The sequence below is a fragment of the Hippopotamus amphibius genome, chromosome 13 (assembly GCF_030028045.1).
Source record: "Hippopotamus amphibius kiboko isolate mHipAmp2 chromosome 13, mHipAmp2.hap2, whole genome shotgun sequence".
Classification (NCBI taxonomy): domain Eukaryota; kingdom Metazoa; phylum Chordata; class Mammalia; order Artiodactyla; family Hippopotamidae; genus Hippopotamus; species Hippopotamus amphibius.
The window spans coordinates 41,930,871-41,946,830 of NC_080198.1; the positions used below are offsets into that span (position 1 = coordinate 41,930,871).

General features: G+C 45.5%; 1 protein-coding gene across 1 annotated transcript in view; it reads right to left on the minus strand.

The window, feature by feature from the left end:
- The window catches only part of EXOSC7 (exosome component 7), a 29,816-nt gene that overhangs the window by 7,926 nt on the left and 5,930 nt on the right, over positions 1-15,960 (minus strand). The window contains exons 2-5 of the mRNA XM_057705507.1: positions 13,987-14,088; positions 13,588-13,682; positions 6,693-6,858; positions 1,484-1,554 (exon numbers count right to left, since the gene is read on the minus strand). Of these exons, the coding sequence (XP_057561490.1) occupies positions 1,484-1,554; positions 6,693-6,858; positions 13,588-13,682; positions 13,987-14,088 (434 nt within the window). The remainder of the gene's footprint in view (positions 1-1,483; positions 1,555-6,692; positions 6,859-13,587; positions 13,683-13,986; positions 14,089-15,960) is intronic.

Genomic DNA, 15,960 nt, shown 5'->3' on the forward strand with positions numbered 1-15,960 from the left:
AATGCCAGGCCCACCCTCGACTAGTGTCAGCCAGGAGTTTAGTGGCACAGCTAGAGGTAGGGGACTCTATAACTTTCATTCGCAGCAAATACTCCATCCTGCAATTTCTGACCTGCATTTATTCAACTTTGGTTTTGTTTATTTTGTTTTAAATTGTGCAAGTAGTCTAAATTCACCACAGGAAAACTCTAAAATACAGATAAACTTTAAATCGCCCATAATCTGAGCACTGGAAAATAGCCACAGTGACCATTTGGGGATATATATACTTATAGACATACTAAATATGCTGCTGTGTAGATTTCAGTCCCCTACGTTGGGACATTCAGGTTGTTTCCACCTTATCATCACAAAGAAGCTGTGATGAACATCTTCAAATAATATCTTTGCTCACTTATCCAGCTAATTCCTTAGGCTATATCCCTGGAAGTCTTTTTTTTTTTTTTTAATAAATTTATGTATGTATGTATGTATGTATGTATTTTATTGGCTGTGTTGGGTCTTTTTTGCTGTGCACGGGCTTTCTTTTTAGTTGCAGTGAGTAGGGGCTACTCTTTGTTGCGGTGCGTGGGCTCCTCATTGCCATGGCTCCTCTTGTTGCGGAGCACAGGCTCTAGGAGCATGGGCTTCGGTAGTTGCAGCACATGGGCTCAATAGTTGTGGCTCATGCACTTAGTTGCTCCGCGGCATGTGGATCTTCCTGGAACCCGTGTCCCCTGCATTGGCAGGTGGATTCTCAACCACTGCGCCACCTAGGAAGCCCTCCCTGGGAGTCTTAATCCTCATTTTCAAGTACCCCACGATCCCGCATTAACATAACATAAGCTCTCTCATGGAATGAACACCCTTATCCACATATTTATTTTCAAATGCTGCAAACTTTCCTCAAAAAACCTTGTGCATAGAGAGGGAAAAGGCTGTGTCATCAAAATGTCAACTCCAGGAAAGTTTAGTGCCATGCCCCTTGCTACAAAGCCTACCTGGGAAGCTGAACCCCAGTGGCATCATTTCCTGCTGCTAACTTAAACCAAACAGCAGGCTGCTACCCTGCTTTGAGAACATTCATATGTCCAGTCAAGGAGTACGTGAGCACCTACTGTGTGTGAGGCGATGTTCACGGCACTGGGGAGACAGCAGAGTACAAAACAGGCCAAACCTCTGCCCCCACGGAGCTTTACCTAGTCATAGTACAGTTGACCATACTGCTGGTTTCTACTCTTTTCGCTGCTCTGTAGTTTTCTAATATTTTTCTACATGGTACATGTATGAAAATAATAATCTAAAAAATAAATACAGAAATATATTTAGTTATAACTTATAAAATCTGTTTTCTGAAGCTTAAAATTAAATATCACCATTCTCAACGCTGAAACCCCTTATTATCTTCTCCTATGAGCTTCAGTATCACTGCTCTCAGTGGTCCATCACAGGTGTCTGCTCAGGTTCTCCGAGGGCCCACAGGGCTGTTTCCAGGAAGGCTTACCTTGTATTGAAGAGCGCAGCCTTTACAGCAATGGAGATGGCATCAAACAAATTTCCACCACATTCCAGCAGCTAAGAGAGACAGGGAGTGAGGAGGAAGAAGCAGCAAGCATCATTTCTTACTTTAAGCATTATCTCAATTAAAGGACACTGGTTCCTAAGAAGTGCTGACCAAGTGTTTATAAAGACAAGACTGCGTGGCTGCTCTCCTGGCTCACTGACCCGTACGGGGTCTTCACCCTCACTGCAAGCGCTGCCTTGCTGCCCTGGTTGTGCGGTGCAGCTCCTCAGCCAGTCAGGCCTGCACTGGAGGAGGAACTCATCACCTGCATTTTGCCCCAGGTAACTCTCAGTTGCACTTGGCAAGCGTTACTCTCATCTGTGCTAACATATGCCCGGCCTCCAAACAAGGAAAAAATGGTGGCCATTGATGCTGCAGCTGCCACCAGGGTCATGCTGATTACTGCAGGTACCACTGCATGTAATTACCACTGTACACCTGATGCTCAAACTCCTAATACTGCATGTTCTACATTAAGTAAAATAATAACTAAGGTCTTTCACATGCGTTTTCGTCCATGAGCAAAAGTGTTGAATGTACTCGTGTGCTCATTCAACAGGGAAGGTTACAGCACATTATTAAGTGGAAGGCAACACATCCTTCTTCCTTATTTTAAAGAAGCCTTGGCCTGAGGTTATGGTATAAAGCCAACAGGAAGAGAGGAGAGGAAGTCACATGTAGAAAGAAAAGTTGTGTATTTCCAAGTGTGTTTGTTTAGAGACTGTCTCCTCTTCATCTGAACTGTCAAATCCTGAGGCTGGACCCTGTTGGTTTTGTTCATTCCTTTATCTTCGGAGCCTAGGAGAAGGGCTGCCGGGAAGGAGGAGCCTGATGATTATTTATGGAAGACAGGCAGGCCCTATACCAGGCCTTTCCAAACTCTACAAAGAATCAACAATCACACCTGGTACATCTCATGCACTTCATTCACGCCCAGTGCAAACTCTAACTCCACCTTTAAGCTTTCTGGGCAAACCTCTATACAGATACCATCTTTCCTACAGCCGCGTATAATTGCTGCTTATTAGAATATGATCCCCCAACCTGTATTACCAACTGGCTTCGTAACTGCAGCTTGTTCGTCTAGCAACTGGACTAGTTCTCCTGTACTCTGGTTCAAGTACAGACTGCGGCACGGCCCCCAGCTCCGGCTAGACTCTTGAGCCAGACAGTCTGATTTGATTGCTGTCTTTGCTGGGTAACTGAATGACCCTGGGTAGGACTTAAGCTCTCTGGGCCTCAAGGAGGGTGAAAGCCACACTATCTTCCAGATGTGCTGAACAACTTAGAATCTGTAAAGCCCTTAGAAGTGCGTCTGGCACATAGTAGGCATCAGCTAAGCATTTTAAAATAAATACTAATTTGTTCTTTCATCTTCCCATTGCTGTCCTCAGACTGTCTGGGTACGCCCGCATGTTCTCTGTCTTCATTGTTCACAGCCCAGGTTCCTAAGCCTGTGTGGGGTTAGGGAGCTTATTAAAAATGCAGGGTGAGGCCCTGGAAACTGCATTTTACTCCAGGTTCTAGGTGGTCCTGATGATCAGCCAGGGCTGAAGACTGCTGTTTTACACTTTGCTGCCCACAGCATCTGCTTTATGCAAAGGAAGTGCTAGATAAATGCTGGCGCCTGCTCTAGCAGCTGTGAGGCCTCCAAGCTGGAGAGGACTTGGAGAGCACCTCAGCCAACCCTTCCCTGACAGGTGGGAACAGCGGCCTGATGCCCAGTCAGTGCTCCTTCTACTGTCCTACACCACATCCCGTTAAGGCCAAACACAAAACTTTGGTTTTCAACATTCTGGCCTATCACCAAGAGATGAAATCAAGAGGGCAGAATGCTGAACCCTAAGTATCTCCTGAGGGGGCCCTGAAGGGCAGGCACAAAGCAGCCTGCCCTCCTCTGCAGGGTGCAAAATGATGGGGAACCCAGGCCCGACAGCATACGTCTAATGTTCTTCTCTGCCGCTTGCTGGGCACGTATCCTCCGAGCTTCGGTTTCCCCCTCAGTGAAGCAAAGCCATGCTTCTCTATACGGTGGCCATGAGGACTAAATGAGATCACATCCTTACATCTCTGGCACATAAGAGGGGCTCAGAGACCCTACCTTCCTCTCTTGCTGCCAAGCAGGCCCAGGCTAGCTGGACTCTTTCTGCTAAACACAGTGGCACAGCCAAGAAGCACGGGGAGAGTGGGGGCTTGGGGGCTGTGGAGACCCAAAGCAGCCTGACTGGACTGTCTGAATAGGCCTAGTCGAGATGGGAGGAAACGGGGAGATGCTGGACAGCTAGTGTTACACAGAGACTGGACTGTGGTCCCAGAGAGGTCGTAGGTGTCCACCCTTGAGGGAGAGAAAACCCCTCCTGTAACAGAGGCGGGGCAGCAGCAGAGCTGGGGAAGGGGAAGCAAGACACACTTGGTCACAGATGCACTTCCCATCAGATACACAAATATTACACAGTGGTTCTTTTAGGGGAACAACACAACTTATTCTGTTAGCCTCTGAGGATGAGGGCCTTCTTTTCATAAGGTAAACCTCCAAACCATACTGCTAGGAAGTACAGCGGACCAAGTAGAAAACCTGCCTCCCCACAAAAATCCCGCTCCTCCTGGGTTTCCCCTCACTGTCCTCTTGGACACCTGGGTCCAGCACCTCCTGGCACCACACACAGCCGCTGCCAGGTGCTTGATGTCTCCTCCACTCCACCTTCCCTCCCACGCCCAGTGCTGCAGACCACTTGTGGGTCTCATCACCACTCCTGGGGCCCCTCTCAAGACAGCTTTGTGACCCACCTCCCCACCAAAGGTCGCCTGTATACGGTCAGTGTGATGAAGTCCAAGAGTTATCCCACTGGGGGTAAAAACTATGCCATTAAAGAACCATGAAGAGCAAAGATGAAGTTTCCATGATGTTAAATTTCCACTCTCATAAAATAATGCAATTGGGGAAAAAAACAATACTGGAAACAGGTGGATCATCTGACTATAATAGGTTTCAAGTAATTGTGCCTGCAGTAAAAGTATGAAAGCATAGAAGGTTGCCCAGGGAATATTTGTTTGAAAAATGGGCTCTGCCTGAGGACTACCCAGACCAGTTGGTAAAAATAAATCACAGGAGATTCATGTTTTGCAATCCCAGTGAAAGGACTAGATTTCCACCATGTTGCTTCAAACATGGACTCAATGTATTCAATGTAATTTTAGATGTAGGACAAAAACTTACTCCCCAAACAAAAGCCTATCCCCTACCTCACATACATGAAGTGCATTTCCACCAAGGCTGAAAGCAATTATGTGAATGACAAAAAGTGACCTATCTCAATATATATATATTATATTATTTATAATTTTTAAATGCTTTTCTTATTCATTAAAAACTTTTCTGAAAATGACATTTCAAAAGCTCACATCTTCCAAAATAACTAAAACCTTTAAAAAAATATTAGAGAAGAAATCCAAATGCAAAAAGTCTTAAAAAGAAAGGCCTAGGACTTCCCTAGCAGTCTAGTGGTTAAGACTCTGCCTTCCAATGCAGGGAGCGTGGGTTCAATCCCTGGTCAGGGAACTAAGGTCCCACATGCTGTGGGGTGCAGCCAAAAATTAAAAAAGAAAAAGAAAAAGAAAGGCCTGCAGGTGACCAAAACACAATGCACCCAAGACACTCCTGCTCACCATATATCCCTGCTCATGGAAGAAGCATGGTGGTTCTAAGCTGAGATAATGTCCCTATGATGTTCACCAGTTTTGCAAGAGCCTGCACTGAGAGAATAGGCTTCTTACCTGAATCAAAAGTGCATCGAGCCCCTGCACTGGGCCAGCCTTCTACCAAACTACAAGTGTGCAGGGCTGGACCTCCCTGGACAGCTATGAAGCCTGCCTCTTATCAGTAATGACTGTAGGCTGCCAGTTCCCACCTCCTCAGAACCAGGACGAGTAAAATGACCTGCTTGGTAGGAATCAAACTACAATTATATCCTGCTTATCAGAGATGAGAAAAAGCAAGTGGACTTGTAATTTCATTATTTTTACCCATTAACATCAGTGTTCAGAACAGCCCTAACCTGCTGGACAGTGGTAAGCACTGCTCTCTTTTGGCTAGCTGTGCCCATTCATTATCAAATTAACTTAAAAGTATCTAGAAAGCCCTGCCTATTTCATGCAGGGCCAACAATTACAGACAGCCATGCTGTTCCTTGCATGAAGTTCACTATCAGTCCACAAGATTGGCTTTATCTTCAGATTCATTAAAGAACCTGTTTGGTCACTGGCTTAGCCCTGTGCCCTCAATATGCAGTGGAAGATGTAGCCACGAATCTCAAGGTTCATAAAATTAAATGAAAAGGAATAAAATAGGCCCAACAAGAGCCTATACATGAACAAGCAACTGGCAAAATTATAGTTGTAAGAGAAGTTACTGCCAAGTGCCAAAAACTGGGCAGATGCGTATTTGGGAGGGAAGCACCAGGAACGAAATGGAGGGCTAGACTAGAAAGATTCCTGCAGGCACAGACACTGGAGGAGGGAGGAGGCAGGGCCTCAGGGTCCTCACTGGGGAAACAAGAGACTCAGAGTAGTTGGGTTACAGGGTGTTTTCAAGGGAGGATGGCTTGGTGAGGTCATGAGGCAGCTCTGGCATTAAATAGACCTGGCTTTGAGGCCCAGTACCACTATTCATAAGCTGAGACCTCCTGGGCTAGTTACTTGACCTCTCTGTGTCTTAGATCCCTCACTTATTAATGGGGAAGACAAATGCCCACTCACAAAACATTTGTAAGGGTTACATGAAAATGCATGTAAAGAGCTTATCATCTTTCCATCACCTTTCTTGTCTAAATTCTTCCCATCAACTCTGTTCGGCACCATCTAGAGAGCATCTCTTGTTTTCTTCTTCCCTGACAGCCTCTGTGAATAATTTTAGGTGCTACCATGATATGACTGTTTGTAACTTTACTGTAGGATGGCATTATATGTGCACTACTACACATATGTTGTACTTAATTTAAAAATTATTTCAGGAGACCAATCTTTTCCCAACTAACCTCACCCTGGAAACTGAAAGCATCCAATTGAAGACAGAAAAAGCACTGGGAGGAAATTAGGCCAACTGGATTCCAACAAAGGTAGAGTGTGGCCAGTACAGCAATGTGATACCTACCAGCACATCCACGTAGAGAATCCAGCAGTGCTCCCGAGGACTAATGCACAGGGACTTCAAGTCGACGCTGCTCTTATTGTTAAATATCCGGTAGAGGGTGTTACCAATCTCCATGCCAAGGTCATCACCTCCCCGACCCTCAAACTCAGGGGTAGCATTGGCTGAACTATATAGAAGGGCAACAGAAAAGGGGTGAGTCTTGTCAAATGCGAAGAGCAAACAGCCTTTATTCCAGTTTCCCTGGGGGATGCTGGAAGAACCGGTGCTATGAGGAAAGTCACTGAAATGAGGAAAGGATACATCTGCCACTTTTCCAGCCTCCAGACACACGCAGTGAGCCAGGCCAGGACTGTGTCAGTGTGTGTGTGGGGAGTTCCCATTGACTTCTAACAGAAGCCATCTTTATCCAAAGAGAGACAAGAAAGCTGGTAAAATGAACCTCAGCCAGTAATAATGAACTCTTGTATCTTGAGGGTATAATAAAGACTCTTCTCTGGCAGGCCCAGAGAGGCCTAGAGTATCAGTTTGGCCTACAGAGGGGTTACCTTATATACACCATCTCTAGATGATGACATGATACTCTCAAAACAAAAACCACAATGTAGGTACAATAACTTTCCTGGAATGATTCAGAAGATATATATAATAGCATGCCAGAGTTATGTCATAAACTTTAGATTATCATGGTACTGAAAAGCAGGAAGATAAAATAAGACTTTTGGCTGATTTAAATATTAGGTTATCTCTTTTACTTTGTTATTTTTCTAGAGAAAATGTTTTCCTTTTTAGCCTCTTTAATTTTATGCCAAATCACTTCAACAAAGAATAAGCAAGCATCAACATCTGCCACCCTAAGCACTACTCAAAGTGTTTAACAGGAAATTTTTGAGGGTTCTGGCTTAACAAAAACAAATCTTTAATATTTAATACACTTGTGAGACATATAAACATTCCAGTAATCATTTTAACAAACAAGGCCTAGTTGTTTCAGTATGGTCTCTACAAAATCACATATTGAAGCTCTCTGGTCCCCATCCATCTGTCCATCCACTCTTCCACCTGGAAGGTCCTGGGCCCTATGCTAGGCATTGGAGACCTAGAGACTGAGCAAGGCAGATGCAGACCCTAAGTTAGCAATTCCAATGAAGCAGGGGGAGTCACACGATAGCCTGTAAACAGGAGTGGGGGGCTGAGGGGGATGTCTATCAGTGTTGAGGGTTATAGGAGGCCTTGAACCTGAAAATGAGTAGAATCTAGTCAGACTATAGACATGCAAGGGGATTCCAGGCAAAGCAAAACCTATGTGAAGGGACTTCCCTGGTGGTGCAGTGGTTGAGAATCCACTTGCCAAAGCAGGGGACACAGGTTTGATCCCTGGTCTGGGAAGATCCCACATGCCACGGAACAACTAAGCCCCGTGCGCCACAACTACTGAGCCTAGAGCCCATGCTCCACAAGAGAAGCTACCGCAACGAGAAGCCCATGCACCGCAAAGAGTAGCCCCCACTTGCCACAACTAGAGAAAGCCTGTGAGCAGCAATGAAGACCCAATGCAGCCATAAATAAATATAAATAAATAATAAATAAATTCTAAAAAAAAAAAAAGGAATTCTTTAAAAAACAAAACAATCCTATGTGAAAGCTCAAGGCTCTGCCCACCCCATTTGTGTAATGATGAAAGAAATCTAACGTAATATATTTGTGTCCCTTTTGTCTGGTCCATTCTAATACAGATGTAACATGAATCCTAAAACAGAGTGTATCGTTGTATACTAACTTTGCTTCTCTCATCATATAGTCTTCCCTTACCACTACGAGCCAGCACAACCCCAATTTAAAATCCCTAAGGGAAACTTCATTACTGTCATAGCAACCTCACTGTTCCCTCACTGCCTCTGCCAGACTCGGGCACTGAGCCATGAAAAGCTCATTTATGGTAAAATAATCAAGTAGTAGAGACCAAGTTCATTATTTTGGATGGCTAGCAAAAGACAACCTCTTTTTAATTTAAACACTAAGCCATCAATATTAAGTCCCATCTTTTAAGTGTTTAAAAGTGCATCTATATAGACCACTGTGTAAACAACTCCAGGCAGAGATGCTTCTGCTTAAAATGTTTACCTTTCCCTGATTACAGCAGGCCACATCCTCCTGGGTGTGACTAATTACTGGGGATTGATGCATTAACTCTTCTACAGCCCGAAGGGATGGTTTAAAAACTTCCCAGGCCAATTGGCTAAATTAATCTGCCTACAAAACCACACTCCACTGGGTTTTTTGAGGTTTTTTTTTTGACACTGGGCTGGTTGAAAGTGGACATTTTTCCCATTTTAAAAGGTGTTCCCTGCCCTCCCCCCCTTTTTTTAAATACAGGTTAACTCTTTCAGCATAGCTGGTAGCCAGAGAAAGGAAGGTTTAGACACTCCTGAGACTATGAAAAGCTCCTGTTTTGGACTCTCCCCGAGAACGTGTGATTTGGCACGCTTGGCTTGCAGCCTAACATTAGTCAGGTTGGCGCTCCTTGGGTCTGTGTTATACCTCAAGGTAATGAATGGGTGCTCTGGTCTTGGGACTTATTACTAGACCACAAATGCTGGAGTCAATGAATGCAGACCAAGGGAGTCCTAAATAAAAAGCTTCTCTATTAAGTACCAAGTAAAAAAAAGAGGGAGAGAGAGAGAGAATGCAGGCTGGTAATCTTAGCCCCCTATTCACAGGCATCACAATACATTCTTTTAGTAGAAGAATATATACTTGGGTTTGGTTTTTGTTTGTTTGTATTATCTTTGGGCATAAAACAAGTGCCTTCTATAATTACAATTACCAAAACCAATTCAGATCCTTCATCAAGTATGACCCAGTCCATCTTCCAGGGCTGTTGGGAAATCGCTTACTGAGCTGGATAAACATACAAGTCCTGGGAACGCTGCCCCTCCCAGTTCTCCAACCTCCTGACTCATCACCTCCACTGTGCTCCTCCTGCTTGGCATATTAACTGGATTAGGCTGAGATCAAGGCCATGTCTACCTGGAACAAGACTGCAGACATTAGGCCCACTGTTGTTTCCCTTATGGTCAATCTAGCCTGCAAATCTGTGTAGCCTTTCAGCCAGGTCAGGCCAGGCCCACAGCAGAAAAAGGGATTTAGTAGGTACCTGGGCCAGGGATGAGTCTGGGCCTTACCCCTTTAGTCATCTAGCCCCCAGGTAGGTCCCAATTCCTCTAATTCTTCTGGAGGCACACGTGCTCATTTCTGAGCCTACAGAAGCTCCCCTATAAATGGGGACTGGAACAGTGGCACATTCTGAGTATTTCATCATAAGCCCCTGTTTGAAGTTCCTAGGAGATTATCTTGTCAGCTCTGAAGACTTTCAGGGTACAGCTAGCCTCAAATGACTTCTGCAGGTTGCCTCTCTGCTTTGCTCCCACCGCCAGCCCTTCAGCCAAGAATGTGCCCCCTTCAAGCAGCATGAAATAGGTGAGGAACAGAGATCAACTGGCTCCACCCACCAACTCAGGGCTTGAAGCTTCTGGTTCAATATTAGTAAAAAAAAAAGCAAGTGATCACATTTAAAAGTAGTTAAGATCCCCAAGAAGTGACAAGTGCTGGGCACACCGAAATGTCTATGAAGGAAACGTGTTCTCCTCACCTCCCCCAGTTAAAACCCAAAGCCTCTCTGAGAGATCAAACACAGTTCCTAAACCCATCACTTGGTGACCAGAGAGCTGAGAAGTGACTTGATGGACTGCCACCTGGTGGTAACCAGAGTGACACACCAGCTCACTAAATTCTGACCTTCAGGGCTTTAGATGGAAATCACCTTTTCCCAAAGTTTCAAAGTTCTTATTTAAAATGGTCTATTCTCAGGCTACAACTAACAAACCAAAGACACAGAGACAGGAGTTAGAAGGTCCAAGTTTGCTCTCAGTTTAGTCAAAGTGCCGCCAAGCACCTCTGGAGCAGGGCTCGGGAACCCCAAAGTTTTCCTCCTCCACTGATATGGGGATCAGGGTCTGTGCTGCGGGTACCCTTTCCAAAGAGAATCATTTCTAAGACCCAGGGAAAATCACTGGGGTGGGGTAAGGTGTCCACTCCAGGCTCCATATATGATTCCAAGTAGACAAACAGAAGCAGAAGGAATTAGCAGAAAAGCAATTAGTTCTCTGTGACCTCTCTACCACTGGGAATTTAAATAATCAAAACATGAAAGCCGCTGGTAAGTAAAGTCAAGCTGGGCTCAGGCAGGCAGGAGGGGGCCCCGCCACTACCCAATTACTTTCCTCCCACTGGGTAATAGCCCTGTTTCAGCCTGTGGATGGGTGCGTGCCTCGAGCTCTCCAGCAGAAGCCCCATACTTGGGGCCTGAGTGGGGTCAGGGGTAGCACCCTCATGGCTGGGCATAGCCACAGGTGCCCAGAAGCCATTCCTATTCATTGGATCGAAACAAAGGTATTTATTTGTTTACACAATTATGAGTTGCTCCTTGAAGGTGCAAATGAGGTTCTGATAAAGGTGGCAGCCAGTGGTGCTTGATAACCTCTCTAGAAAATGGAGTTTTGTGAATCTCTCATGGTGATTCTACCACTGGGCTGATCACACGGAGGCACTCAAAGACGCTGAAGGGTGCCACTTCGAAAACAGATTCAGGAGAACTCCCTGGAAAAATGGAGTTTCTGGGCCTGGTGAGGTTCTCTTGCAACTTACAAAGCAGGAAAAGAGACCAGTAGGCAGCCACTCTCAGCCAGGAGAGAGGCTTACTTCTAGAAGCCAGATCTTGGCAAGAGGCAGCTCAAAGGCTCCTCCCACCCTGGAGGCACCCTCTTACAGCTGGGACAAGAAAGGGATAAGAGCAGCAGGATAACCTGGAGTCATGTTCAGACACAGAGCCACAATGCAACGTGTCTCCTATACCAAGTATCCGAGTGCAACACCCTCTCTTTGGTGTGGTGGGGCTGACTGCCTTTGGTCTGCCTAAGATGAATGAGGCAGAAGATAATGAAGAGGAAAAAAAGGAAAGCAAATTACAGCCCCTAACACATGGTGTCTGCTCCTCAGTGACTGTTTACTGAGCCAAATCAGGCAGATCAAGGCAGGAGAGGCAGTTTTTCTTCCTTCACGAGCAAAGGAAAGGATAAGTTGGAGGCCTAAACAAGGTAAAACCATCAAGCACAGCAACTTAAAGGATGGACCAATTCCACTGGACAACTCAGACTGCTGAGAACAGCTGGGCAGAGCCAAGAGGAGACTGCTCCGGGGGGCCAGGACCAGGGGCAGAAATGGGCTGGAAGGAAAATCGGCAAGAAAGATGAATGCAGACACATTCTGGAAACTCTAAGCAGGATATCCCTCTAAAGCTGGCTTCTGCAGGCTACATGAAGTAGAAAGGGCAAAGACTCAGAGCTGGATATACCTGAACTGGCACTACTAGTTTTGTGATCCCAGGAAATCAGTTACCCTCTCTGAACCCCTTTTGTTGTCTCTCTCACAGGGGTGTTGGGAGGATCAACTTCTGTGTTTGGAAGTGAAGACTGGAAGACTATAACTCGCTGTGCAAATGTGGGTTAACATCTTTGCAGTAAAGGTGGGACATCGCAGGTGCAAGGCTGCTACCTTTAGAAGAGCCTGCTTGTAAGGTTGGCCCTCAGCTAACATTTGGGCACTTAGCTCTCAGAGTGGACCTAGTCAACAGTAAACTGGGTCCACTGTGCCTAGACTGTGCAAATAACATGACTTATGCTAAACACCTGCTTTCCTTTCAGGAGTCTAGAACTTTGGTATGTGTAAAGCAGAGGATGCCTATGTGACCAGCCCCAATCAAAATCTTGGGTGCTGAATCTCTCATGGGTTTTCTTACGCAGAATCATCACAGACATTTTGCTGCATTTCTGTAATAATCATATCTCTGAGTACAACTACATGCTATATACTAAGTCCTGTGAGTCCTTTCAGGAAATCTTTGAATGAATGTGGGGGTGTCTTGCCCCGCCCAAGTAAAGCACCAATATTATATACCTGCACCTAGTGTAAGCCGATAGAGAGTCTTACCCACCTCAAGAAGGTCTGCTGTCACCACCTAGTTAGAAGAGGAGTTATAGACAGAAGATGAGACTGGGATGGCAATCCAATAAAAAGTCCCAACCCTTAGAAGGGGTGGTAACAAGAGGGAGAGAAAGAACACTTCTGAAAGCCCGCCGAACCAGTCACTGTGCTGGATGCTCACTCTGTTTTCATTACTTTGCTTCCTCATCATCACGACAGTATTATTATCTCAATTTTTCAGATAAAGAAATTTAGGCACAGAGGAACTGAGTAACCTGGGGTCACACAGCTGGCCAGACAAGGAAGCCAGCAACAAGGCTGGCTGCAGAAACTGCAGAGTCTTTGCTCTTCCCAGTGCCCACACTGCCTGCCCAGCTGCCACCCCCTCAGCCTGTCAGGCTGCTTGGCTGGCCCTGGTCCTTGCTCTGCCAAGCAAGCCATGAAAAGTTTTCTGCAAAACTAGAGCAGGAAGAGAAACAGGGCCTTTTAGATCAAATAACCCTTATCAGCTATATTTGATATTTTTCAAAGCTGTGTAACACCCATCATTTCATTTGAGTCTCATAACTACCACGTGTTGGGTTGCCTGGCAGACAACCCACCCTCCTTTTTCAGACAAGGAAAATGAGGCCCAGTGAGGGCCAGCTGATTAGGACAAGGGCAGGACCTGAGCCAAGGCCTCCTTCCACATTTTCCAGGGCCTGACACACAGGAGAACTCAGTAAATACCTGCTGGCTGGATGAATGATGATTAAATACAAAATAAAAGTGGGCTCAACAGGAAACCAGAGGTTCATTCTCTGAATCTTCTATCCTCTAAATCATTTTTCTTTAAAAACATCTACAGAGTACTGACCAGTCAACAAAGAACTCCAAGTAACCTTCATTTGGTTTCTCCAGCTTCGGCGTCCCCATTTCTGCTTTCACTCCCACCAAGATGTCTGTGTGACCCTGCAGACACATGCAAGAAGGGTCCTCACTCAGGGCAGGCAGCCAGGCACCCAACCACCCCCCTCCTCTCCCAGACATACACCTCCAGGGGACTCGCTTAGGAGCAGTGCTGGAACTTGGAAACTGGTCCTTTGAGAAGGTGAGCGGTCCTTCAGATGTATATAGACCCTCTCGCAGAGTTTGGCTTGGGTCTTAGATTTCCCCTGGAACAATATGCACTCCAAAAGCCCAGAGGGGCCTGCAGCTGGTTCCCTAGAGCCCACCCATTCTTCCACCTGGTACAGACTGTGGCCACAGTACTCACCAGCTTGACCCTGGCAGACCCACTCGTGTTGGACACCACATCAGTTTCCACTTCGACACATCGGTAGTCTTCACAGCCACGGCCATCCACGCGGAGGTCTTCCTGAGTGCAACAACCAAAATCCTGAGGCTATGGTCCTAAACCTTCAACAGACTCCTAAACTGACTCACTCCTCTCCCCTCTAGAGAAATATGTGGTACAACAGCCCCTTTTGTCTTAGTGATTCATCCAAAAATTCTGTCCTCATAGCTAATAACATTACTATTTTACATAGGAGGAAATGAAGACTCAGAGAAGTTAAACGACTGATGTCCAAGGTCCCAAAGCTAGGGAGAGCACAGCTCAGTCAGCTTCCATCCCAGGCCTGTCCGAGTGCAACGTCCAAAATACACACCACTGTACAGAACAGGCACACACAAACAAAATCTGAACAAGAGACAAGACAAAAGCTGTTTCTTTCCAAATTTGCAATTCTGAAGTCACAAGAAGTATGGACTGTCAGAGCTACAGGTACAACTGTCTTGGCTGTAGCCCTCCAGATCTACTCTGCAAACAGCTAAAAACAACTAACTGGCAACTTCTAAAACAGGCATTCTCTAGAACAGGGTCAATAAACTTAGGCCTGTGGGCTGCCTGTTTTTGTAAGCCCTTCTACTGGAACGCAGCCATGCCCATTCACTCAGGTATTCTGTGGCTGCTCTCACACTACAACAGCAGAGCTGAGGGGCTGAGATAGAGACCACATGACCTGCAGCCCCCAGATCCTTACTATTTAGCCCTTCATAGGAAGATTGCCAATCCCTGCTGCAGAGGATGGGTTTCAGGGTGATCTGCGTACTGCCTGGCCTTTTCCCCAGTTATTTATCAATACTTCCTCAATTATTTACTTCTATCGGTATCTAAAATAGATGTCTACTTTATGCTGTGGTTATAACGCAATACTCCCATTATTTATCTTGTTGCTCAAAGTGTCCCAGATTTGGCCACTGGGAGTTCCTTTGGGTTGGTTCCTGCATTCTCTCAACATGTCTCCAATTTCTTCTGAACACTTCTTTACTTCTGACAACACAAGGTATTCCAGTCTCTTGTATTTTCCCTGCCCTAGCACCGGGATCAGCCCCTTTCCCAAGGAGCCCTGGCTCCTTTCATTGGAGAATAGTACTTAAAAACCAGGATCTGGGTGCTAAGTAGGTTCATTGCTACTGGGTATCACTGCTTCTAGCTCTTCTCAGTAGAATAGAGCTAGAAAATAAAAGTATGCATAGTAACCCATGCATATACACACACCTATATTTATTTCTGTATCCAAGTATCTATTAAAAAGGCATGTGTTCATACTGAGAATTGGTTCTAACCTTCCTCCTTGTCTTACCTGTAACTTCTGTCTCAGACAGGGAGAAACCTGGCTCTCATTATCTACAATGTATTTATATATTTGTTAAATCTCTGTATATACAGTTTCAGAATTGCTAGGCCATACCCCTATGAGAAACAAATTTACTAATACATTATTTGTGCAGAGTTCTTCTTGTCTTTAGCCTTACAGCACCCACTCAAAATAGTTTCCAGTTGTCTTCCCCGCATCCTTCCTTTGCCTCTGTTACTGATTTGTACCCCTGTGGGTTCATTTATAACTGCTGGGGTTCCATTTTGGGTCCCCCACATCCTGGCTACTTTTAATTACTATCACCAGAGCTCCAGGAGTCAACTATCAGAAAACGTGTCCTCAGAGAAATGTCACTCTCCCCTCATCCCTCTCTTCCTGCCCGCCCCCCCACCCTCTCTCATCAGCTGCAGGTAGGTAGACAGTCTCTTTAGTTCCCAGTTCATCTTTCCTGTATTTTCTTTGCACAAATGAACAGATAAGAGTATTTTTAATCTCTTATTTTCTTATATAAAATATGGCATACTACAGATACTCTTTTACACTTTGCTTCTTTTTTAAAACAATTAACAATACGTATGCAGGAAATC